The sequence below is a fragment of the Pinus tabuliformis genome, chromosome 9 (genome assembly GCF_031772625.1).
Source record: "Pinus tabuliformis cultivar Carrire ecotype Pingquan chromosome 9, CPIR1, whole genome shotgun sequence".
In the NCBI taxonomy this organism is placed as follows: Eukaryota; Viridiplantae; Streptophyta; class Pinopsida; order Pinales; family Pinaceae; genus Pinus; species Pinus tabuliformis.
Genome location: NC_142307.1, coordinates 1,528,097,098 through 1,528,123,875, shown reverse-complemented (window position 1 = coordinate 1,528,123,875; position 26,778 = coordinate 1,528,097,098). Strand labels below are relative to the sequence as shown.

Sequence of the window (26,778 nt, the reverse complement as noted above, 5' to 3'; positions counted from 1 at the left end):
AGAAGAAAATCACAAAGAAACATCAATGGAAAAAGAAGGGGGAAATGAAGATGGAGGAGGGAACAATGAGGAAGACTAAGGAAGTTCCCTGACCAACACGTCATTCTGGAAAAACACTTTTAAAATTCAAGATCACAAAGAATGATGGTCATGAAGCCATGGTAATAAAAAGCAAATACAATGTGCAACAAGAATAGAAAATGTGCAACAAGAATAGAAAGCTATGAAAGAAGATTCTAAAAATACACCTGGGAATATTCTATAACCATAATACACAGTTTTGAAGATTTCTTGATATTGTGGTAATTTTGTTTTAACTTTTCTCAAACAATTAACATTATGAAAACTCAAAGTAGCTATTTTTACAGGTAATTGGATAGAAGGAGAATATTCGACGATGTAAATGTGCCAATTTCCATGGCTTAATTCAGAATAAAAACTCTTGGAGTGTATTTACGGCGAAGGAGTTAAGAAAGGCTGTTTTTCCATAAAATATGTAAATAATGTCAATGACAACAATTCATGAAATGAGGCATAACTCAGCCTGATCACTAAGGAAGTCACTTTTAAGAAAATCTAAGCCAGCCCTGCAAAGGGCCAGCTTGTTTTTCCATAAAATATGTAAATAATGTCAATGACAACAATTCATGAAATGAGGCTTAACTCAGCCTGATCACTAAGAAAGTCACTTTTAAGAAAATCTAAGCCAGCCCTGCAAAGGGCCAAATCAGTGTATCTTGTGCCTTATTTTTCACTACTTATATCATGTTATGGCCATACCAGAGTGGCACAAGAACAGCTGCAGAAAAATGAATCTAAAATTTAGAATCTCATCTAAAATTTAGCATCCCATCTAAAATTTTAAAATCTGAATTTGAAACTGTACAGTATTAGTTTATAATATGAAATACAGTATCAAATTGGATAGAGAATCCAAATCTTCAAAGAAATTTTAAGATTCACTGGATAATGAGATCTGCCTGCAGCTTTTCGCACGGCAGAAGCATTTGAAAGCTCCTGGATCATCAACAAGAACTCCAGGTTCTTGGATATACTTGTAATCATATGTAAGCTCTTCGCCGATTTCAATGTCACGGCCTGCATATAGCCCTATCCGAAAAATTCTCTCGTCTAAAGTTTCTGTGTAGACCCTGTATATTGATAGGTTACCCTCACAGCTGCCAACAACACAACATCCTGATTATATTTCACTTATCACAGCATACATCCCACAGATAATTAGGTAATCATTCTTCTGCACTTTCTTTCCTCGTAATATAATATATATACTGAACAGGACATTTTGGCTAACTGACCTGTGGTTAATGAAACGACCAACATTTGACATCTTGAAGCCATCAAGTACCAACTGATCTTCTAGAGGAACAGCAGGATGATCCAGATTGAAAAGATAGCTGCACCCAAAAAGATGGTCCAAATATGATGTTTTACCACTTTCTTAAACGCTAGAATCTCTGAATAACATATAATTCTAATAATAGTATAAGTCACCTGGAACTGTATTCAGGATAGACCAGCCCTCGTTTACTGACTTCTCCCTCAGTCAACATTTCACCAACATACTCGAGAACAAATTTTCCCCTGTTGTGATCAGGATATATAAGTAAATTCTAATACCACTACATGAAGAAAGATCGAGGCAGTTTGTTAACGTATTTGAACCAAGACTTGAATGCTATTAAGCATAATACATTAAGTAAGACAGTAAACATGCAGCCATTTAAGCATAATACATTAAGACAGTAAGCATGCAGCCATTTAAGCATAATACATTAAGACAGTAAACATGCAGCCATTTCATGTTTTTGCACTTGGTAACAAAGCCCTTATTTCTCTTAGCAATCACCATCCCATTTTTGCTAGTCCATCCATTCCCCTATCTCCATTGGCGGCGAATTCAGGTCACATTTTTCATAGAAAGAAGCTAATGTGTGAATATGTATATAACCTTTCTAAGGTTACCAACAACATAAATATGATGGAAGAAATGCTCACGCAAATAAAATCACACTACCTACCTTGGGATCTGCTCAAGAGTTCTCACACCCCATCCTCGCTCTTCTGTTTTAAAAACTTCCAATTCAACATGAAGGCCTTTTTGAAGTTCACGGTTCACACAATTTGGTCCACATTGACACCTACTGTTACACTCCACAACGTCTATTCTGAACCATCCAAGCTGTAACAATTAAAAAAATATTTAGATAATGTCTATGCAATATAAACAGAGGATAGAGCTACGATGTTTCATCCTCTGCTTAAAAAGTAACTTCCAGATATAAATGATTCCCTCGAAGAAATCTGAACTTTAAAGTATGCAGATAGTAAATTCAATTTTCAAGAAAATTTATTTAACAAAACATATCTCAACACAATATGTGATGTACACTGATACATGCAAACATGTACCGAGGAAAGAGATATCCCAAAACATGAATGTGAGCATTTCAAGTGTGGCCAATAGAGAGCCCAAAGGTATGTCCCTGGAATTGCTGGAATGTACCATACCATATGCCAATGTTAAGGAGAAGGCCACATGGGGTACACATGGCTATAACCCCCACAAAACATGAAAATACATGACTTTAAACATAAAAATGGGACATTTAATCCCTCAAACACCGAAAAGAGCACCGGTCTCCTTGCTCTTTCTCGCTGTTAATGAGCAAAGAACAAGCTTACAGTGGGTACCTAGTTTTATATGTGAGCTTTTATTATTCACTATAGCTCTCGATATTCATTGTGGGTACCAAATCAAGTCAAGAAGAGCCGCCTTTTGGAAGTGGGTAGTCTGTGGGCACTTGTAAGAATTGATTTTTACATGTAAGTCTGTGGGCAGTGTGTTGGTACTTATGAAAGCTACTTTTTACATGTGGGTAGCTCATGGGCAGTCTGTGGCCCCTTATGAGAGATGAAAGCCAGCCAAGCTGATTTGTGCATGTAGGTAATGCCAGAACAGCATGTGGGCAGTTGAGAGACCTGGCTTAGATGACTAGCACACCATTCAAGTGAAGACATCAACAATTTTGTATTTGCAAGGCAATTGTTTACTTAGACTCTCAGTTCCTTGCTGTTATGGCTCTCAAAAGGATCCTGGCGCCCTCTCTATGGGATCAATCCACTGTTGCAGTAAACCAGGAAGGAGGAAACGAATACAATAAAATGCAACATATAACATGAATTAGCCATGATGCCATTCAAGTACAGTAGTTACAGAATTGCCATATGCTTTGTTATTAAAGCTGATTCTACACTGAAGAAAGAAACTGTAGACAAACAAAGCTCTGCTAATGGAAAAACATATCCTACTTCTCAACCCTCCCTTTTTGGTGATGCAGATCCTACTTGTACTCATGCATGCAGATTTTCAACAAAAAGGAACCCACACCCACCTAGAATTCCTCAAAAGAGGCAAGTTCTTCCTTCTGTCCCAGCATTGTTTGATGATGGAAACATAATTTTAAAAACCAGAACGGGTTTTGAACTGGCCCACCTATCTAACTGGGATTCAATCCAGATCAAACTGGATTCAACAAACTGGACCTGAAAATAGTACATTAAATAATTATTTTTTGATGAAAATTTTATTTTTAATATTTCAAACCATGATTCCAAAACATTAGAAACAAAATATGCAAAGTTTGCCCATATATATACCATGTAAGAGTGAATATATCAAAATGGCACCCCATGCAATACACATCAACGACAAAACACATAATTGCATGCATAATAGCATCCCCCTTAATATATTGAATGGTGCCTTGATGGTCGCAAAATAGAATACTCTCAAAAACAAAACAAAAAATCAGTTATACCATTATCATCCTTCTTATCACATGATACATCAGAAATAACTATAAAGCCACCATCCTGCAAACTTGCAAAGTGATGCATAAAATCATTAACACTTGAGCAAACTTTCCCTTTCTAAAAGTAAGACCTGTCATCAGATCGCAAAGAGAAAAATAATAAAAATTAAAACTGAAAAGTGGAGATGAGGCAAGGTGTAAATGCTTTTGATAACTGTCTATGGTATGAATTAGAAATTGCCAAGTAGTACAAGTGGCCTCACAACATGAAGCTTCTATACTGATTTCTTCATGCAGATGTAATGATGTTTGTAACTAGGGAAGGTACTTTGCACAGGCATAAGTGTCTAGGCATGCAGAAATTGCCCAAAGTCTCCTTAAGACACTTGCTCAAGTATGAGTAAGTTGCTATTGTAACTACCCCATCTTAGGAAAAGTGTATAAATTTACTTTAGTCATTATGTTTTCTCAACCATCGATCTCAAGTGAGGCGAGATCAAATCTTGGCCATCAATCACTTTGGAGATTAGGGTTATGGATTTAGCTCAATGTAAAGTTATAAAAGATAGGCTAAGGAAAGAAGAAAGTCACATCATACAGCAGCAAAGTCATTGAGAGAGGCATCTCAATGTTGAGTGGAGAAGGACTTCCATTCTAGTTTGTCAAGTCCGAGAAAGGTGCAAAAGTGCAGCATATGAGATCCAAATCAGCCAAGGAGATCAAGGACAGATTTAGGGCTTGATCAGCTGGATCAGATCCAAGGTATGTTGTATGTTAAATTTTTCAGTTAGCCCATTATCTTATGACGAGAGCCCAAGTAGGTTCTGATTTAATGAAAAACTGATTTGATTGGCAGAATTTGTATGTGTCACATGTGATTGAGATTGGTTGTAATTTTGCTTCTATTGAATAATTGTGTTAAGAACCTAGTTGTGCATTTTAGAATTGAGGCTTCTATGATTTGAGTTGTGTTGAGCTTTTCTTTCTGGATCCATCACATCGATAATTTTTGTGACAATGTTTTGAACCAACAAGACAAATGAACCATGTTAAGTTCCCTCAAACTAATTGTGCATTTATCCAATAGATCTATAATTTGCAAGGTTAATAAAGTGTTGGGTGCTAGGTTTAGGGAAATTAACATGGTAGTAGAGCAAAAACTCTAAGAAGTTGATCTCAAGGTGCTAGGTCTGTATAGGCATCGTCATGGCCATGTTTGGCCGCGATCATATGAACTGAAAATAAAAATTGAAGTATAGGAGAAAGCCATACATTGTCGAGTGAAGGTTGTACACAGACACTATAGAAAGTACAATCATCGTATGTAAAGTAAGCCATACACACATGTAGAGTGCCCGAAAACAAAAAAAAGGACCTAATAGACTCATGGGGGGCATCACCAATAGAAGGGTCGAGCAATCAAGTTGTGCGGAGCGAGGAGATCTGTAGCAGGCAGTCAAGACAGTGATGCAGGTGCAGGTAGCAAAGAGTTATCAACCGATGGGAGCCATAACTTGGGTGACAAGTAGCATGACAAGATCAAAGAAGGTACTTGGGCGGAGCTACCAGGATGAGCAGACCGACACGCTGTGGCCAATAGCCAGGGAAAAAGGTCATTAGGGTCGTCATCACAAAGGTCGAGGGATTGTCAGCGGGTCTGCAGACACACATATTATTGGAGTTGAGACCGAGGGACACCAATGTTGAAGGTTGCAAAGCACAAAGATGCCAATCGTGTGGGTTGTGGAGGAAACAGTGACAGGATGGTTGGGTTCTATTGCCAAACGGGGATCGATTGGCTGCAAAAAAGGCAAAGGACCAAAGCTGCTATTGAAGGATGAGAGGCTACTAAAACAATAGTCTAATATAGCCAATGTGATTGCCAGAGGCCAACCCTAAAAGGGAGAGAGGGAGATCATACCAGTCAAGGGATTGGCAACAGATTTGGGTGCCTGTCAAGGGATTGGCAACAAATTTGGGTGCCTGAAGGACCAAGCAAAACCTTTCACTTAAGTTTCTGATTTGAAAATTGTTGCAATTGGTTTGAGGTTTGAGGACAGGTTGGAGGGTGTTTATAACTTCATTCCCTGAAAGGCGAGGATTTGATTGATTCTCATGGAGAATGGCACATGGGAGTTTTCTAACACCAAGCTCAACTCGCCTATAGATGTTGCAGATCTGGCCATCCACAATCAAAAGGATGTGAAAGCTAGAAGGATTATCTTGGATGTGGTGAAGGATCATGTGATTTCTCACCTATCCAAGAAGAATACAAAAAGGGAGATGTGGGAGGCTCTGACGAAGTTATACCAAAGAGATACACCAACAAGAACATAGTGTTGAAAGAAAAGCTTAGGAACACTACGATGATCAAATCAGATACGGTGACTTCTTATCTCACCAAGATCACACAAGTTCGTGATGAGTTGGTTGTAGTTGGGGAGATTGTGATAGATGGAGAGATGGTAAGGAGTCAAGATGACCCTGAATGACTTCACCAAGCTAGGGGATCCTTTCATCAAAGGCATCATGGCACAAGAAACTTCTTGATTGGGATAGACAGTGTGATGATTTCATCCAGGAGGAGATTTGGGAGGAATTCAGGAGGCCGGCACAAGAGTGATGATGAGAATATTTCTCTTGCCAATCGAGTAATGAAGAGCAAAGGAAAAGGTTCAAGCAGTAGGAGTGAGGAGTCAACCTCATAGCTGAAGGAGGACATGAATAAGGTCAAGCATTTTGCTTGTCATAAGACAGGTCACTATGCTCACAATGTCCAGAAAGGGAGAACGACAAAAAAGGTACACAAAAAATTGTAGTTGTGTCAGCAAAAGGTAAGATGGAAGAGTTTTCCATGAAGTTTGAAACTAAATTATCACTTGTTTTCTACCTTTTCTCAAGCACCATATCAGATAGTGCTTAGCTACTAGATAGTGGATCCACATGACATATGACAATAGCACAAGAGCTATTTGACAACCTGACAAAGTGGGACTCACAGTTGCACGTGGAGTTTGGGGTTGATACCAAACATGCAGTGAAAGGAGTTGGAACAATGATATTGTAGCGTGAGTTAGAAAGTAGGTTGGAAGTGAAGGATATGCTATGGGTGCCAAAACCTAGGTGGAGTTTGTTCTTAGTCTCTAAGATAGAGAACAAGAGGTTATGTAGTGTTCTAGGACGAACAGGCACTAATTAGACCCATTTGATTTAGCTCTGACGGTGGCCATGTCATTGGATTTAGAGAGCAATATTTGTAGGCTAAAGGGCCAACCTATTTGAGAAATGGAAAGAAGCAGAACAATGACTAAGAAGAAGAAGTGGGTAGCTCTGAAGGTTGAGTAGTTCAAAGGGAGTAAACCTTTAGGTTCAAGTGGGGAGGAGCAGTCAGCAGAGTCTTCCAAGTCTATCAAGAAGGTCTTTTGGTATGAGATGACCATACAGGATGTTTAGGCACAGAAGGCCTCTAGGAACAAGTCCAAAGAGAACAGGTCTTTGAGGATTATTCCAAACCAAATGGCAAGGAAGGCTTCCAATTCAGAGAGAGCAGCCATGGTAGCAGATGTTGCTCCAGGATCGGAGATAGTTCCAATTGGCAAATGTACCTCCCAAACAAAGAGGGAATGTTGGTAGCTTGGGAAGGTACTTTTGCATGGACCTAAGTGTCTAGGCACGCAAAAGTCGCCCAAAGTCTTCTTGGGAAACTTGCTAAAGTATGAGTAAGTTGTTAATATAGCTTATCCTAAGTCTAACTTAGGAAAAGCACATAATAGATTATGTTGGCTATTGAGCTAAAGAAACATAGGAAAAGTAAAGTATTTACTTCAGTGATAATGTTTAATCTCAATCATCTATCTCAAGCGAGGTGATATCTATTCTCGACGTCAATCACTTTGGATATTAGGGTTAGGGATTTAGCTCCATGAAAAGTTATAAAAGAAAGGCTAAGGAGAGGAGAAAGACTCACCATACAACAACACAAGACATTGAAAGAGGCATCTCAATAGTGAGTGGAGAAGGACTTCCATTCTAGTGTGTTGAGTCTAAGGAAGGTGCAAAAGTGCAGTATAGGAGATCCAATCAGCCAAGGAGATCAAGGACAGATTTAGGGACTGATCAGTTGGAATAGATCCAAGGTATGTTGTAATTATAGATTTTCAAGACGGAAGCCCAAGTAGGTTTTGATTTAACGAAGAACTGATTTGATTGGGCAGAATTTGTATGTGTCACATGTGCTTGTGATTGGTTGTAATTTTGCTTCCCCTAAATAATTGTGTTAAGAACCTAGTTGTGTATTTATTCGGTAGATCTGTAATTTGCTAGGTTAATAAAGTGTCAAGTGTTAGGTTCAGGGAAATTAACAAGATGCGGTTCACATATCACAAGATTTTGGCTTTGTGAAACAAGTGTATTTTATATTAACTACCAAAAAAATATCTAAAACCACAACAAGTATATGTCATACATTTCAAACTCTAAATATGAATGCAAGCATATCTTACATTTCAGTTTAGATCTGTACAGAGATTGTCGCAAATGATAATGGAAAAGCATACAACTCTGATTGTAATTCAAGAGAATTTCGGAGTATAAAATCTGGATCAAGCTAGTTAAAAGTGGAATAGGCCAATTTGTACCAGACTCCAGTTAGGTACCAAACCAGCCGATTTTGTGAAGCTCTAAATTCAGAATTTAACTGGGTTTAACAAATTTGTACTCAGAATATACCAGTGTATATGTAATTTAAAAACAAAATTTATTGACTTACTATTGAGTACCTACCTGGGATTTTGTGTTTGAAGATGTTTCTGATCTGTCGTGGTTCCCGGTCCCGCTATACTCAGAATATACCAGTGTATATGTAATTTTAAAAACAGAATTTATCAACTTACTATTGAGTACCTACCTGGGATTTTGTGTTTGAAGATGTTTCTGATTCATCGTGGCTCTTGCTCTCATTACCAAAAAACCAAAATCTCCCTGCCAACTGGGCACAATCTCGGTACCCAACTCCATAATACTTGAAATTGAAGCACTCTGGACCCCATGCCCAAAAGCTTCGAGAATAATCAAGACTCAGTCCTCACTTTCTGTCTATAGCTCTCTGTTGAGAATTCCTCCTCTGTTTCTCTCAAAAAAACTTTCCCCCTTCCTGTACTTCCTCGCTTCTCCTTATATCTCCAAAACCCCACCGTCTTTCCCTCCTTCCACCGTCTCAGTGTTCGCCGTCCATCTGTTTTCCTTGCACCTATCCTGTTACATGGAACCTGAATGAATGATCTTTAGAGGCAGCCACCTTTCATTTTAATAGCACTGTTTGTTTAAATTGAATTGATTTTTTTTACTTTTAAGAAATAGGTTTTGTCAACTATTTTAGTCCTTATATTTTATTTAAGAACTTTATTCATTGTTTGTCATAAGCCTTTTTAATTATATTATTTAGTTCCTTTTCTTGATATAGTTTATATTTTTTTTGTAAAATAAAATGTATAATTCTTTTAGTTAATATAAAAATGTTATTTATTTTAATTTCACTTTTTATCTTATACAGTCCTTTGTGTATATGTGTGTGTGTGGAAGTAATATAAGATGCATGGTATCGAGGCATACCACATAGTCAAGTGTCTCTCGACCATAAGGGCCATACACTATGTGGCAATGTAGCGACATGCCACATGGAGACCATGTGGGTGCCACGTGATAGGAAAAAGAGAGGTGGCAGATTTGAACTAAGGATACCTTGAAGGATCATTATTTCCAATCTCGGAGTTTGATTTGGACCAAACTTATATCACTAGAAAAGTCTTGTCGAGACGAATGTGATGATGACATCCAAACTGAGCTCCAGAAACTTGGAATAAGTCAAAAAGAAATACCCCATTTCTCTAAATGTACTAGGGAAGTTGGGTTAGCATAGTAAATAAATTCCTTAGGGTAAGGAGATGTGTTTACACAAACAATGAACATAGGATATAGGTGGAAACCCATCTAGGAGAAAACCATAAAACTTCTTTTGATTAGATATATTTGGAAGCACCCACTCTATGTTAGTTTTTTGTAGCATCGGAAGTGCTCTAGCCTTAAAAATTGGTGGGAAGGCTAAGGCACGTGAGTTCTAAAGAACCCAGAAACCGTTTGGTGAAATTCCACCCGGATTGTATTTTGTTAAAATAATTAATATTTTTAATGGAGTTCTTAAGTCTAAACTTAGGGAAATTAAAATATTAATGGGTATTAATCAAAATATGGGTGAGAATGATCTAGGAGGTGGATCAAGTCATGTTTTAAACTTAGTCGTTGATTAGAGACTTAATCTCGATCGTTGAAGACTCAACAGGAAAAGTATAAAATGGAGGTTTGGCGTTCATTTGGAAACACGAACACACATAGAGAATTGATTTGGAGTTCGATTTCTAGGGCTAGGAAGTTGAGAAATTCGAACTAAGTGATCATACAACAGCAGAGGGGTAGTGAGAATCTGGGAGAAGGACTTTCCAGAGAACACTGACAAAGAGGCAGAGAGAGCTTACAGAGAGGCAGTGCAGTAGCTAGGAGGGTTGACGCTAGGCCAGTCTTGGCCCACGTAGTCTTGACGTAGAGCGAGGAATGCCAACGCAGAGCAGAAAAGTTGCCTATCACGCAGAATCGAGAAGTGTCAGGAACAACCGGAACTGCCGAGAACTGCCAGAACAGCCAGGATATCTGACGCAGAGGGAAGAGAAATTGATGCAAGTTTGATGTGGAGCCTAAAATGCTGACCCAGAGCCTACGCAGGGCTAGCGCAAAAATAATCGGGGTTAGCCAGTCTTGTGCTGGATCAGCCGAAATTCTGCGAGGTGAAGTGAGGTAAAACTCACTCAGATTTTCTGCCTGTATTTTTCTCTGTAAAGGATTGCTAGATGAGCATCCTAGATTTGTATTCAGATATTTCTCCTACATAATAATAAACCCTCATAACTGTTGCATCGATTTTCCCGCATTAGGTTTTTCCGGGGACTATTGTGTCCAAAAATAAGTGTGCCCTATGTATCTTGTTCTTTGCTCTGTTTTTTGTTTCATGAGGTCAAATATTTAATTAGTGTAGGCTGCAGAAGTAATTTGCTTCAATATTCAAAAGAATAACTTGATGAATGTAATTTAAAAATGAAGTAGGTGAAGTAGATTCATATTTACTGCAGTAGGGGTTCCTTCGAGTCTAGGAATTTTCACACTCTACATATTCATTATGTTCTAGTGAGTTAGGTATTTATTTAGTACTTCAATAATTAATTCATTGCTTTATACTTAGACATTTTCCAATATCAACTAATATGTATACTAGTGCGATATATGTGATGCATGCATATGTAGCTATCATATGCATGCCTCGTATACATGCTACTATTGCTATGCTACTCGTGAATCGAGATGGGTAGTTACAGATTTGGTACCTAACCAGTACAAACCAATTCTCTACCCATATTTTTGTACCGGGTCGATGCCCAAGGCTATCTGATCAGCTGGTTTGACTAGTTACTAGTTCAGACCAACTAGTTTTTAAAACTAGTTTGTAAAGAGGTGGCTAGACATTGTCTCTAAGTTCTTAGCAGTGTTTTTAGAATCAACGAAGCCAACTCTGACTCGGCCAAGCCAAGGCCTGGCCAGGTCGGCTCGGTGGATGAAATGAAATGGTTGGTCGGTTTGTTACCAAGCCGGCCAAGTCGGTCACGGACTTAGTCGGCTCGGTAACAAACCGGTCGGCTTGGTCACCCTTGTGCATTAGCAATTTTGAAGGATTGAAGCCTTCAATCTTCAGTCCTCTTGGCTCTTTGAAAAAGATCCTGAAGCACATTTGTCAAAAGTTGTTCTGCCTCCTACATATCAACGGTTGGGTTGTTGTTTATTGCATATTTATAGCCCTAAAGTAATCTATCACTATGAGAAAGTTTTGAAAATTACAAGGCCGAAGTATGGTTATCCGAGTGGTATGAATTAGAAAACTGAAACAATGCATTGAGCCATACAATGTTTTTAAAAAGGTAAACGTTCTAGCAATGGACTAATAGATACATATTTACCTCTTATTGCTCTGGAGCTTGACAAGAATTAAATCAACGGTTTTGAGACTTCATTAGGGGCAGATTTCTTGAAATCATCTCCAGCAGTCTAGGTAGAAGCATGAGACACAACATCCTGTAGCAAAGGCACAAATTTGAAGACATTTGTTGATTAGTTCATTGGCTTATCATTTGGGAAGCTATGATTGGTTGCAAAGAATTGGTATTATTGTTGTTGTAGTCTAGTGATTGTCCTTGGGCTGAGGCAGAAAAGAATCCTGACATTAGTGGCTAAGTATTAACTTTGTATTGGACAGTGCACTGGGTGCCATTTTGATATAATGGTTATATTCATGAGCCTACTTCGATCATATGTTGTCTTCTCTCTATATTCTAAAGCTTTGTGCTTGGAAACATGAATGAAAATCTTTAAAATTATGTTTTTTTATAAAAAAATAAATATTTAATGTATTTTTTACAACGACCGAGTCATTGAAATCAAATCGGTCGAGTCGATACCGAGTCGGAGCCGACCCTTGGCCGTTTCCGAACCAGAGTCGGAGTTTTAAAACATTGGTTCTTAGTCACTTATACCATGTATTTTAATTGTAAAATTTCTCTTTTCGTTAAAATTTTCCCATATCATTGTATAAAACTCATAGAGGGCTTGGTCATATTCATCACATACAAAAATATCCATGTTATATTGTAACAATGGAAACTTGGTCAAAGTTTATCAAAGTCCAACAATTTTTCACATCTATAAATAGAAAATACAATGAACAACACATTGTATGTGCACATTACTATAATTTCCTTTCTACTTGAATGCCTAAACACTATGTGAATGTTTGCAATGTTGTCTTGTGCCCATACTAATTGGTATCAAATCTTTAATATGAACATTTCTCAAGAGCTTTGCCATTCCGGTGTCTTTTGGAATTTTCTTCCTACACAATATCTTTCCTCAAGAACTCTTCAAGCAATTCAGGCAATAAATAAGATAGCCTATTTTAGTTTGGAATTCCCTTGCTATTCATTTGCTTCGCCATTCTAGAGTCCTTTGGAATTTTCTTCCTGCAAAAAATATTTTGTCAAGCTCTATTCAAGTAATTAAGGGAATAAATAAGATAACCTATTTTTGTTCATATCTCCCTTACCATTCTTTTGCTTTTTTGCACTATCTTTCAATACCTTTTTTCAATAGTCACAAGCCCTAGTCATAGAAATCCACTTTGTTAATTTTCATACCATTTTTCCTACATTGCACTGGTTCGCAAACCCAGCGGTGGGGTTCTCAAACCCGTCTCTGGTGCTCGTCCCCAAGTACCAGGTTCGTGTACGGGTCTTTCTAAAACACACCCAAAAGAACCGGGTTCTCCGAGTAAGCATCGGGTTCTCTACAACCAAAATTTGGGTTCTTTTGTCTAATTGGGTGCGCCAAACCCCGACAACGGGTGCGTGGAAACCCAAAATCGGGAATGTTAGGGTTCCTTTGTAGGGGAATATAGTTTTTAAATTTCTTAATTAAAAATTGAAATGAAAAAAATTAAAAATGTTAAAACGAAAAACCTAAAATCAAAACCTAAAATTTCGATGGCATTTCAATGTTTCATTTGTTCAACAGCATTTGCGGTTTTAGATGGCGGACAAGAGGTTTGAGGTGTTCAAACTTCGCAGATGTTTTAGGCACAGGTGGCAGAGGTTTGAGGTGCAGACATTGGTGTGCCTTCACAAACACAAACCTTCGTTGGTGTGAACTTGGAGACATAGACGCTGTCAGAGCCTCAATGCTGGTGTGCGCTAGTGTTTGCAGGTATGCAGACTCAATGCCTTTAGGCTTTTTCTGCCTTTCACAATGTCAATATCCTGCGCGCACGAAGTAAAAGGTTCGAAACAGTGATTCCATGTACAAATCCCTTGCCATGTTGAGAGGCTAATCCCTACAAGCAACTCTGGCACACTTCATTTCCCTAACAACAATTGTGGGCAACCGGATACCATCTTTCACTGCTCTGAGTTCCCTAAGTGTATCAACTCCATCCAACAACGGGCTAATCTGCTCATTGTAACTTTCGTTCAAGTTTAGTCACACTCCAACCTTTTCTCTACCTTCCATAATGTAAACCAAAAATTACAAAGATATCTGGCCCCTGCAAAGGTCTATAAATTTTTTCAAATCCACAGAAGTCTAGATTTGAACACTTCGTTTTCAGAACTGTAAAGACTAGATTGTATTAAATGAAATTTGGACCTTCATTTTCTGTCAGATTGGATTCTAGAAATGGTTTTGAATTCTAAATACATGATTAATTATTCCATTAAGTTTGTTGTCAGTTCACATAATCTAAATTGAAAGTTGTGCTTAGTGCAGGCAGCAATTCTAACTTCTATAAAATATTAATGGATATGAAAATAGTGATTAATTAGTTTTATCATATTCTGTCAAATTCTGTCTTTGAAAGGTGGCCCATGGATCTTCTTTTGGGATGGATATTTAATATTTATGATAACAATGAAGCTTGTTTGTTGATTCAACCACTTTTAAGTTTCAGATCTTCGATTCAGCCAAACTACCTTCAGTTCCATTTGTTACACAGGTTTTATTTTCCTCTTGCACAGCTTCAAACGTGCTCACGCTAGTTGTGAGTGGAACAGATTTGCAAGATTTTCCCTATCACATAAACTGAATACCATGGAGCACTTTAACTTTAGGTGGCCAATATATCATAAGGTTAGAGAAACAACTGTATATAGTATTTAACACATTTTGAACTTAGATACATTATCTGTGCTAATAATGACATCATTTGTGCTAATGATGACATAGTGAAATTATTTTTTTTCCTTGGAGATCTTTACTAGTAGCTTCTTGTTACTGTAATTGTATTAACAAAAATTTTACTTTTGAAATTTGTTAAACAGATTGTCTTCCAAAATTTCCAAAATCAAGAATGTCTTCATCAAATCCACAATATCCACTCTAGAAATACGTGGATAGGTGTTAACTTTAGTTAACAATGGTATGTTATATGCTTTAGCACAATTTACTTCAATATTCCTTATCAGCCCAATGACAATTTCCAATTATTTCCAGTAGCAATCATATTAACTTAAACATATTGACAGTAAATGCAGATAGAACATAAAATCATGTGCAGAAGACAAGCCAAGATAAGAGGACACAAGATTTGGTGGATGCCAAGGAAAAACCCAAATGTGAAGCAAACCCTTTGATTGAATCTTCTTATTATTATTCAATAGTTCAGCAGAGAGAGAAAGTACATAGATCAGATTCACATGCCCAATACATAGTCAAAACAGCTCTGTCAAAATCAGCAGTCAACTCCAACCCTAACCAGAGAGTCAACGCTGGTCAAATCAGCACCAAAATGTCCTCCAAGCAGCTCCGTCAACAGCAGTCTAATTCGGCCTTCCAAGAGAGTCAATGTCGGCCCAACCAGTTCGGTCAACCCTAGTCAAAGGAGAAAGAAACACTGTTGTAATTTTCTACGGTGAAATCTGAAGTCATTGCGGAAGTCAACATTGGTCAAACTACCCAAAACGCCTCGATATCTGTGCCCAGCAACTTGGCCTAAGAAAAACGAATTTCTGCCCTGAAAACTGAAGTCAAACTTGGTCAAATGATCCCTAGTCAACACTGGTCTGTTTCTCTAAAATCCGGCCTGTCCTTGTCCTGAATTTTGGGCCTACTGCCACACGTGCGAAGAAGAGAGAGAGACTGCCCAAGCTGTACGAAATATGGACCAATCAAGAGAGGAGAGATAGATGTATGATGTGATGAGTGATGTCCAAATGAGGAGAGAGGTCACTACTATTTATACAATTCGTTGAGGGTGAGGAGACACATCCATTGGGCTTCTTGAGCCTACATTTCACTGAGGTCAGCCTTGACCAGTGTTGCAGGAAGCGCCCCCCCCCCCCCCCCCCCGCGGATCCTAGGCCGGAATCGCGTCCCGTACGGAAGCGTTCCGGAAGCGCCCTAGGAAGCGCGATTCCATTTTTTCCGAAGCGCGATTCCAAAATTTTAATGCGCTTCCTGGGATTCGGGTAAGGATTTTAGAGAGCAGTTTCGGTGATATGACTGAGATTACTATCTCGGATCTCATAGAAGATTGCGTTGAATATTGGGTTCAATTTTGTTATGTATCACAATGAATGCGGATTGCAATGGAGACAGTTCTGTTATGTATTACAGTGACTCAATGTTATTCCTATCACAGTTTCGATGCTACCTTGATTTCGATGCTATTACAGTGATCACACTTCGGTGATATTACAGTGATCACACTTCAGTGCAGTGATGCAGTCACAGAAACTCGAATTATCTCTAAAATAAAATTTGGGTACCACAGTAAGGTAATGCAGATTAAAGGTTTTGTGCTACCACAGTCTTGGTGCCTCAACAGTAAGAACAGTCATCAATAGATTTTGGTATAACTACAGTGATACAAATTTGGTATCACAACAGTGAGAAAGTTTTCATCACAATAAGAAGATCTTGGTACCTAACACAGTCTCAATGATAAGGGTTCGGTGAGAAGGTTTCACTGTCAAAATCTTGACGCATAACAATGATATTACAAGGATAAGGACTTTGCATCACATACATAGAAATTCGATCAAGGCACTTCAGAGTTTCGATGATATTATGTAATGCTTAAATCAAAATTTTCCCATTTAATTTTACAATTGAATTGCTAAATTCATGTAATGCTTAAAAATGTGATGTATGTTTGTAATAGCTAGAATATAGATGATTGTTGTACATACTAGTAACTACAATGGAATCATGGATGCCATATCTATCTTGATTTATGCAAAAATATGCATGTTTTCATGTCTTCTACAATTAATTTGGTATTTGGGATGTTTGTTTTGAGTATAAATGCAAAAAAATATAAAAAAATATATATATATAGCAGATGCTTCCGCGGACGCTTCGCTTCCTAGATTTTTGGAAAATGACGCTTCCGCGCTCCGCGCTTCCGCTTCGCTCCCGCTTCGTGCAACATTGGCCTTGACAATTTGTGCATGAGAGAGAATAAATTCAAAATTCCACTTCTGCTTGTCAGAATGAGATAATCTTTATATCAAATTTGGACCTCTTGAAAAGATGAATCCAATGTAATCATCTCCATCATATGAGCTTCTAAGGTGGAATTTGGCCCTAGTTGCCAATTTTAACACTCCCTCTCAACTAGGAAGAATTCCACCTGTCAATCCATTAATCATCATGTATCATCTCTGTCAAAATTGTTATGCTTTGCACTGCTATGCTCTGCGTTGCTGAACCATGAAGTAATAATGAAGTGATCGAGAGTGTGTCACAAGATCATACCACTCTCCACTGACAAAATTCAGTCCTTGATCCCAGATCAAGTTGTTGAATACAATGCATCCTATTCATAGGGAGTACGGCAATATACAACGTGTCCATCGGTAGTGCTATGGTCCCTAAGCATCTTTTCCCAACTCATTGGCCAAATGAGAGGTACTTCCCATGAGTACCGGACTCCATGGGTAGGATGTGTGTTGGGTCATTGGCAAGAGAAAGTGAACCACTCATCCTGCTCATATGCCATAGGAGACTGTGAACCACTCTTCCTATGCATATGTCAATCACAGGGGAAGGTGAACCACTCACCCTACACACATGTCAGCCATCATGAAGTATCACAGGGGAAGCTGAACCACTCACCCTGTATCTAGCGCACCACTAGGGGAAGGTGAACCACTCACCCTATGGTCACTCATAGCTCCAAAAAGTACCCCAAGCCCCCAAGAGCTCCCAAAGCTCAATGTCCAACTCATATGGTACCCTCATAGGAGGGTCGTTCCACGACTCCAATTTTCTCTCAGAAGGTTAAGAATTTGACCTTCCCCAAAGGCTTTGTGAGAATGTCTACAACTTGCTCATCCATCCTAATGTGTTGAAGCCTTATTGCTCCCTGTTGTACCATATCCCGGATAAAGTGGTACCTAATATCAATGTGCTTGGAGCAGTCGTGGAACACGGGATTCTTTGGTAGGCAAATCCCACTCTGGTTTTCGTAGAAAATCACGGTCGTATCTAGCACGTGCTTGAATAGATCACTAAAGAGCTTCCTCAACCAAACAACTTCACAATAGGCCATACACGCAACAATGTATTCGACCTCAGTGGTGCTTAAAGCAGTCGATTTTTGCTTCCTGCTCATCCAAGATACTAAAGCAGACCCCAAAGAGAAGCAGCACCCAGACGTGCTCTTATGATCCACCACACTGCCAACCCAGTCAGTATCTGAATATCCATGTAGACTCAAGTTCCCGACAATGTATCTCATTCCATAGTGGATTGTGCCCCGGAGATATCTCAAGAGATTCTTAGCAGCAATCCAATGAATGTGATGAGGCTCGAGCATAAATTGACTCAAAGTGTTCACAGGGAAGCATATGTCAGGACAGGAGTTTAACAAGAACATCAGGGCCCCCACAAGTTGATGATACTCAGAATGGTTTGCTAATCCGAGCCCAACAGCACTTCCACATAGCTTCTTGAAGTTGAGTTCCATCAAAGTAGATACGGACTTGCAGTCCACCAAACCACATCTCTCAAGTAGCTTCATAATGTATTTTCCTTGAGAAAGGAAAATCTCACCTGCCTTTTGCTAGACCTCCAGTCCTAAGAAGTAGTGCATCAGTCCTAGGTCCTTCATCTCGAATTCGGAAGCCAACTCCCTCTTGCATTGATGAATGAGAGGGTCATCATCTATCAAAAAAAGATCATCCACATAAAGGACCAGAATGAGAGGCCTGTCCTTTTCCATCTTGAAGTATAGGCTCGAGTCAGCATCGCTCCTTGCAAATCCCAACTTCATAAGATAGCTATCAATCCTCTCATACCAAGCCTTGGCGGCTTGCTTCAACCCATAGAGGGATTTCTTCAACCTTCATACATGTGTCTTACGATCTTGAACTTCGAACCCCTCAGGTTGTTCTACATAGACTTCCTCCTTAAGCGAGCCATGCAAGAAGGCAATTTTGACATCCATTTGGTGAAGACTCCATCCTTGCGAGGCAGCAAGGGCTATGATCGAACGAGTGGTAAAATATCGGGCAACCAGTGCGAATATCTCATCATAGTCTACTCCTTCCTTTTGAGAGAATCCTAGGGCAACAAATCTAGCCTTGAACTTTTCAGCACTCCCATCAACTCCATGTTTGATCTTGTAGAGCCATTTTGAAGTGACCACTGACTTGTCCTTGGGTCTAGGAACCACATCCCAAACATCATTCTTCATGATCAACTCATTCTCCTCATTCATCGCATGGGAAAGTGATCTGGAAGAAGTTTTCCAAATTCGGAGAGGCAGTAGCAAGGAGGCTGAAGCGAACAAAGTTCCTTTGATAGATTAATTACTCCAAAAGACTTGGAATATGAAGTTATCCATAAGGGTACAAATATTATATTAAAAATGTTTGAATAAGAATAAGAATGATAATTATGAATTACAATGAAAACGAGAGGCTTGCTTTTATATCAGGCAAGTGTCTCTTCATGAAGAGTCATGTCTCATTTAGACATGCCTCTTCGGCCTAATTACTAATTTAACTAATCATTATTTATGATTATTATTGTTTACATTATTTTACATTATTTATATATATTTTATTCGTTACATTGCCTCCTTCCTCAAAAAGATTTGTCCTCAAAGCTTGTCGATGAAAAAGGCTTGATCTCTTTTTCGGCTTCGAAAGTCTTTCTGTCTTGGAACAGTTATCTTCGTCGATACAAGATGATATGATCTTCTAAGTGACAAACAAAATTGTCGCACTGAGAAGGGATCAGACCATCCCAGATTAATCTTCTGAGTAGCATTGTGATTACCGAAATTTTGTAACGACTTGTTAGCATAAGATTGGATTGATGTTACGTCATTATTCTCTGGAACATGAGTTTTTTGTTTCTGGTCTAAATGGTCCCGATACATAGCGTAGTTGATTTGTCTATTCTTATGATTCGAATGCCGATATGGAACTTTACTTTCCCTTATTGGGCATGTGGCAATTTTTAGATTTTCTTCTGGCGAAGATGTTGTTAAGTTGGTTATGGAACATTCACTTGGGATGTTCATTGTCTGAACTGCAACATCTAAGTTTGTATTTTCCTCAACTTTCTTGTCTTCTTCTTGAGTTGTGATATTCACTGGATCGGTATTCGTTGTTTTGTCATCAACTTGAATTCCTACATTTGATGCTTCCTTCTCGATAAGTTGTTGTACCTTGTTTTCTAATGACGTCTTATCCTTCTTAAGTTTCTTAATTTGCGTCAGTAATTTTTCACTATGGTTTTTAAGTCGAGAAACTTCTTCATTTTTATCAACAACGATTTTGTCAATTTCATTTTGCATATTTTGTAATACTTTTTTACCTTCTTGAGAAATTACTTTTGAAATATCTGATATATCTTCTGGTGTTACTGAATTTGGTTTCAGCGTAACATCTTGGAGTGTTATTTTCTTTTTCTTGTAAGAAAATGTTAAAAACTCTTTTTTCGTATTTAAGATAACAAATCCTAGAGTTTCCATCCAGGGTGATCCCAAAACAATGTCACTATCGTCAAGAAATAAGGTTTTCACGGTGAATTGCGAGGTAAAAGTGTAATCTCCAATACTTAGGGTGTAGATTTCTTATGTCATATTGTTTGTCATATTCGCCATAATTATTCTTTTCAACTATATTTCATTCAGGAATCACCAATTGGTTAGCACATTTAGGACTAACATAATTACTTTTTTCAGCAGGACTGATAGAGATTATGATATCTCTTCCTATGAGGGATCCTTTGATTTTAATTAGTGTATCAACACATTTACTAAAGGTCTTAGAAAATCGTCCCTCTTTCATTTCTAAACTACACTCAATTTCTTTATCGTCAACGGTTGACTCCATTTTTACTTTGTCAAGATGAACTTGGGATTTTTATTTTTTTTTAAGTAATTCCTTTTATAAAACTTCAAAACTTTGTTACTTATTTGAATCTCAGAATTCACCTTTATATATATATATATATATATATATATATATATATATTTTGTCTTCCCTTTTTTTTATATAATTTTTTTAATATATTATTTTAATTAATTAATGTTACTTACTTATATGTATTATATAGTTATAAACTATATAGTAATTATTTAGATAATATTGTAACTATATGTAATATATAGTTCTGAAATATAATAGTTTAATGAAATGAAAAATGAAACGCTACGTTGCTTGACCAATCGTTATTGACTGATCCGTGGGAGAAAACAAAAAACGGGAGTGGATGTCGTGGATACGGAATAGGGAATTTAGCTGCGAGGACTGAGTGCGTAGGGATGTCAACGACAGGCGCAGGGCAAGGTTTCGTGGACATGGAGGCAACGAGAAACAGGGACGCTGTGTGCGGCATATGGTCAGCAGGTGACAGGGACGTTGTGCGGGCATATGGTCAAACAGGTGTGCGGAATTGTGGCAGTGTCAGAAATTTCGCTCATATAATAATTTTTAAAAGGGTTTTGTATTTTTATGGTTAGTACCACTCAGGTTAACACAAAAGCTGAAGAACGTATTTATATATATTTTATTCGTTACAGAGGCCGAGTTATTCACAATGAGGCAACGTAGAGGATTGCACAGTTGCTTCAGAAAAGAAATTCGATTTGGCTAGAGAAAAAAATTGATTCAGCTCCTAGAGGCTAAGAAAGTCTTCCAGAGAGTTAGAGAACCAATCCCTTAGCACAGTCAGGCAGAATGACTTCATCAAAGGCAGTTCAGAGGCTAGACGCCATAGGGCCTACGCAAGCACTATGCAGAGGCTAATGTAGAGGGTTTAGGAAGATGAATTTTCTGAAGGGAAGTTGTGTCGAGGTTGCTTGGGAAAGAAAGGAAATTCCCATAAATAATTTTGGCCAGATTTTCTTGTTGTTTGGATTGCCAGTTGGGCATCCATAGATTGTACTTAAAATTTCACTACTGCATAATAATAAAATCCCTCAGCTGCTACACCAATTTTCCCAAGTTGGGTTTTTTTGGGGTCTTTTCAATGAGGAAGCAAAAACAATGAGGGGTGGAGACAGTGACCCGAAGAAACATTTCCAAATTTGGAGAGGCAGTAGCAAGGAGGTCGAGTTATTCCAATGAGGCAGCGCAGAGGATTGCACAGTTGCTTCAGAAAAGAAATTCGATTTGGGTAGAGAAAAAAAATCGATTCAGCTCCTAGAGGCCAGGAAAGTCTTCCAGAGGTCTAGAGAATCGATTTCCTCAGCAGAGTCAAGCAGAACGACTTCATCAGAGGCAGTTCAGAGGCTAGACGTCATAGGGCCTACGCAAGCACTATGCAGAGGCTAATGCAAACGGTCTAGGAAGATGAATTTTTTGAAGGCAAGTTTTGTCAGGGTTGCTTGTGGAAGAAGGGAAATTCCCTTAAATAATTTTGGCCAGATTTTCTTGTTGTTTTGATTACCAGTTGGGCATCCATAGATTGTACTCAAAATTTCACTACTGCATTATAATAAAATCCCTCGGCTGCTGCACTGATTTTCCCAAGTTTGGTTTTTTGTGGTCTTTTGTCCAAAACTAACGGTGTCATTTTTATTGTGTGCTAGTATTTTCTCAATTTCTAGCGCTATTTTTTTCCGCAATATCTTTATGGTGAAAATTGCAGTAGTGATTTATTCATTGTTTGATGTAGAAAATAAATAGCATAATTAAATTTACAGTTAGGAGAATAATTTCCAGTTACTACAATAGATTAAATTTTCACACCTCCAATGAGTTTTTGGATTTCTGCAGAGAGACAGGAATCAAGAAGGAATTCATAATGCCTTACAACTCTCAACATAAGGGGGTTGTTAAGAGGAAGAAAAGAACCATAGTGGGATTAGCGAAGGCAATGATCTATGATCAAGCCTTGCCTATGTTTTTATGGGTAGAGGCTTGGAATACAACTGTTATTTGCAAAACATGAGTCCTCACAGAGTATTGGAGGACATGACCCCTGAGGAGATGTTCACAGGAGCGAAACCAAATGTGAGCAATTTGTGCATCTTCAGTAGTCCAATCTATTCGTAAAAAGAAGAGGACCAAGTTGGAGACCTTATCAGAAAAGGGCATTCTTTTGGCTACATTCTAGCACAGAGGAGAGTTATCATCAGGGGATGTTAGATTCAAAGAGGGAAGAACCTTTAGGAGACCTCATCGTAGACAACCAGCAAGGGTAGAGGATCTAGAGCGAGAGGCTCCTAAGGTTGAGCAAGGACCAACTACACCAATGGTAGGGACACAACCCATAGATCTAGAGGAGTAGTGAGATGTGGCTTCGAGCTCTACTAGGAGAAGGTCAAGATGGGCCAAAAAAACCTTGAGAAATGCTAAGGAGCATGTGGAGGCTCCTAGCAATAGCTTCAGGCAGAGCACACCATCGACAAGATTTTCCAGTTACATGGCCTTGATGAGCAACATCAACGATTCTGAGAGTTCTACTTTTGAGGAGGTTGCAAAAGTGCAGGTATGGAGGGATGCCTTGGTGGAGGAGTGTAGCTCCAACATGAGGAATGATGTGTAGGACATAGTGCCAATCCCTGGGGGAAAATCAATGGTCACTTCTTGATGGATCTATAAGATCGAACATGTAGTTGACGGCAGTGCTGAGAAGTATAAAACAAGGGCAAGAGGGTTCTCCCAGAAGGAGGGAGTGGACTACAAGGAAACATTCACAGCTATTGCCATATATGCATCCATCAAACCAGTCATGTCCAATTTCTTCAGAGATGGGATGGAGGATACATCAAATGTATGTGAAGATGGCTTTCCTCAATGGGCTGATTGAGGAGGAAGTGTATATTGAGTTGCCTTATGGGAGAGAATCTCATGTATTCAGGTTGAAGAAGTCCCTATATGGGCTAAAGCAAGCTCCATGCATACGGTACATGAAGACAATGGGTATCTTTTTAGTTTGGGCTTCAACAAGAGTGAGGTGGACTCCAACATGTACTATGTACTTGTTGAGGGTGAGCCGCTCATCATGGCACTTAATGTTGATGATCTTTTCTTGACGGAATGAAAAAAGTTCATAGGGATGTACAAGGAGGACCTTGCTTCAGAGTTTGAAATGAAGGACATCAGCTTGATGCGTTACTTTTTGGGATTGGAGGTGTGGCAGCAACTAGGAGAGATTTTCCATGGGCAAGGCAAGTATGCAGTTGAGATCTTGAAAAGATTCAGGATGGAGGATTGCAGGCCTATTTCTACACTGATGATCACTAACTTAAGGAAGTTGAGTGCTTCTAAGGGTGAGTTGTGTTGAAAAGTGTAACTAGTGTCAGTCTTCATAATTATATTTGAATCATGATGTAGTGTTTTTGTCAAAAGAAAGAAAAAGAAATTGACTTATTAAAGCAGGGATTTCATGCTTGAGTCAATTGTTTTTAGGTCAAAGCCTCCATTGAAGGCTTCTAGGGTTTATGTCAAATATCCTTGTCCATGTCATAATGTAAAAGACCCTTCTTGGGCTCTATTTGTCAAGAAAGAAATTTATTTTAATGTAAATTAGGTCTTCTAGGCCTCCTCCACCAAGTCGGCCTCAAACTGGACAAGTCAGCCTACTGAGAGGCAGAAATTCCTATATAAAAGCAGCAACTCAGCCTCATTTATGACTCTCACTCATCAAGTTCGATCTGCAAAATTCTGGGGGCAGAAAAAGTGTGAATTTCAAAGAAAGAAGAGGAAAGGGTTAGCAAAGGAGGGCATTATCTACATAAGGAAGTCAAAATTTTCTCTCTTATCTCACACATGTGAAGGAACTGAAGTTGCTGGAGGACCGAAACTGCAACTCTGTTGCTGGGCCAAAACTTTGTAGCTAGGGGTCGAAGTTTTGTAGCTGCGAAGTCGAATTTTTGGATTGTTGTTGGGCTTAAGTTGCGAGATAAGAAGAGACTACTAAATCTTATTGGAAGGTTGACTTGGTGGAGGAGGAAGGTTTTTTGTCTGAGGTCTTCAATTATCTCATTCTAAATCTACTAGAGGAAGAGTTCTGACTGCATTTTCCCCTATAAGGGGTTTTAGCCCTGGCTGAGTGCCTACTTCTAGTGTCCCTGATCTTCATATTTTTACTTTGATGAAAAGATAAAAGAAGAACACAATAAAGAACATAAGAATATCACAAGTAATTATCAATATAAGAAAATATTTATGCCTTTTTTATTTTCTAACATGGTTTCAGAGCTAAGGTAAAGAAGGAAGAAAAAGGTAGGTTAAAGATCTATTAAGGAAAAGAAGATGAAAGGAAGGTCATTAAAGAGGATCATATAAAGAAACAAACCTACTATCTACAAGAACTATGTCAAACTCAATGAAGGGAGAAAACAAACTAGAAGGAGCCTCCACCTACAGCGACAGGAAAAAGAGGATAGATCTCATCCTCGAAAAGAACAAAGTTTTAGATCTTGTTCAAGGAAAAATCAAGAAGACTATAAATGAAACAAATGAAGTAGAGAAAGAAAAGTTCAAAGAAACTGAAATCTTTGCTATGAACCTAATAGTGGATGGAGTTAAGAACAACCTCATTCCATACATGTCCAATAGAAATTCTGCTCAAGAAATGTATGAGGCTCTCTCCAAAATATTCACCATCAAGAACATTGGTAAAATAGCAAGCCTCAAGAATGAATTAAGTACTATTGAGATGACAAAGGACGATATTGTATCATCCTACTTTATAAGGATATCTAGAATCAGAGATGAACTCCAAGCAATAGACGAAGTTGTCCTAGAAAAGGAGCTCGTAACTACTGCTCTTCTAGGACTACTAAAATCTTGGAGTTACTTTGCATCAGGACTTAATAGTTGGAAGGATACTCCAACATTCGAACAAATGTGGAATGCATGCAATCAAGAAGAAGCTTGAATGTCATTAGTAATTAACAAGGAGAAGGATGAAGAAGAAAATACCTCTAATGCCTATTTTTCTCATCACAAGAAGAAGGGAACCTTCAAGAAGTTCAAAGGACAAAATAAAAAAGTTGACCTATCTAAGATTGAATGTTACAATTGTCACAAGATGGGTCACTACAAAAATCAATATCTGGAGAATCCAAAGAATAAGAAGAGAGATATGGATCAAAAAAATGTTACCAATGAAGCTCCACGCAAGAACAAAACTAAAGAATCAGAAGTCAAGGACTTATACTACTAAGTCCTCTCTCTCACATACCTCTTTAAGTCTTCTATTTTAAAGTTTTGGATTGTTTTCCTTTACGCTTTGATTTCTAGAGTTTGCAGATCTAACATGTCTTGTTAGAACATTTTTGAATTACTTTGATGAATTATAGGTATCCCTCAAGATTGGATTGAGAAGGAGTCGTCACCAGCTTACCTAAGATAAAAGTCTTGTTTTTTGTCTCCTCCTTGAGTTTGGTTTCACTTCCATATCAAGATTCGTTTAAATTATATGCTAATAACCTTTTTTTATTTTCCTAGTTAGGAAAGCTTGCTAAATGCTCAAAGATTATTGAGGAAACTTCAAAAGATAGACTTGAGGCATGGAAGAAGTTTTGTTGCAAGGGAAACCTGTCATGATCTGATGTCCTACAAGGTTTTCTAAAGAACAATTCAAGGTATGTCTTAAGCTAAGAATTTTTTTTGTAAGGTTCTCTTCATAGAAAAGGTATGTTCATTCTTTTTTGAAATTTGCTTTACATCACTGACATCATTATGTCTATGGTTTTGAATCTTAAAGATTCTTGTTAGGGTGATTAATCATTAGATTGAATCTACCCTTGTTATATTATCATTTTGATCATTCTTGTGAAACCCTAACCTCTAAGGGTTCACTATAAACCCTAGCATCCTAGGGTATGCCA

General features: G+C 38.3%; 1 protein-coding gene across 1 annotated transcript in view; it reads right to left on the bottom strand.

The window, feature by feature from the left end:
* Positions 1 to 467: 467 nt before the first annotated feature.
* Positions 468 to 26,778, bottom strand: part of LOC149154422 (uncharacterized) — a 281,090-nt gene continuing 254,779 nt past the window's right edge. Inside the window, exons 12-16 of the mRNA XM_089438498.1 lie at positions 2,040 to 2,200; positions 1,513 to 1,602; positions 1,317 to 1,415; positions 981 to 1,178; positions 468 to 799 (exon numbers count right to left, since the gene is read on the bottom strand). Coding sequence (XP_089294624.1) covers positions 769 to 799; positions 981 to 1,178; positions 1,317 to 1,415; positions 1,513 to 1,602; positions 2,040 to 2,200 — 579 coding nt within the window. The 3' untranslated portion in view covers positions 468 to 768. The remainder of the gene's footprint in view (positions 800 to 980; positions 1,179 to 1,316; positions 1,416 to 1,512; positions 1,603 to 2,039; positions 2,201 to 26,778) is intronic.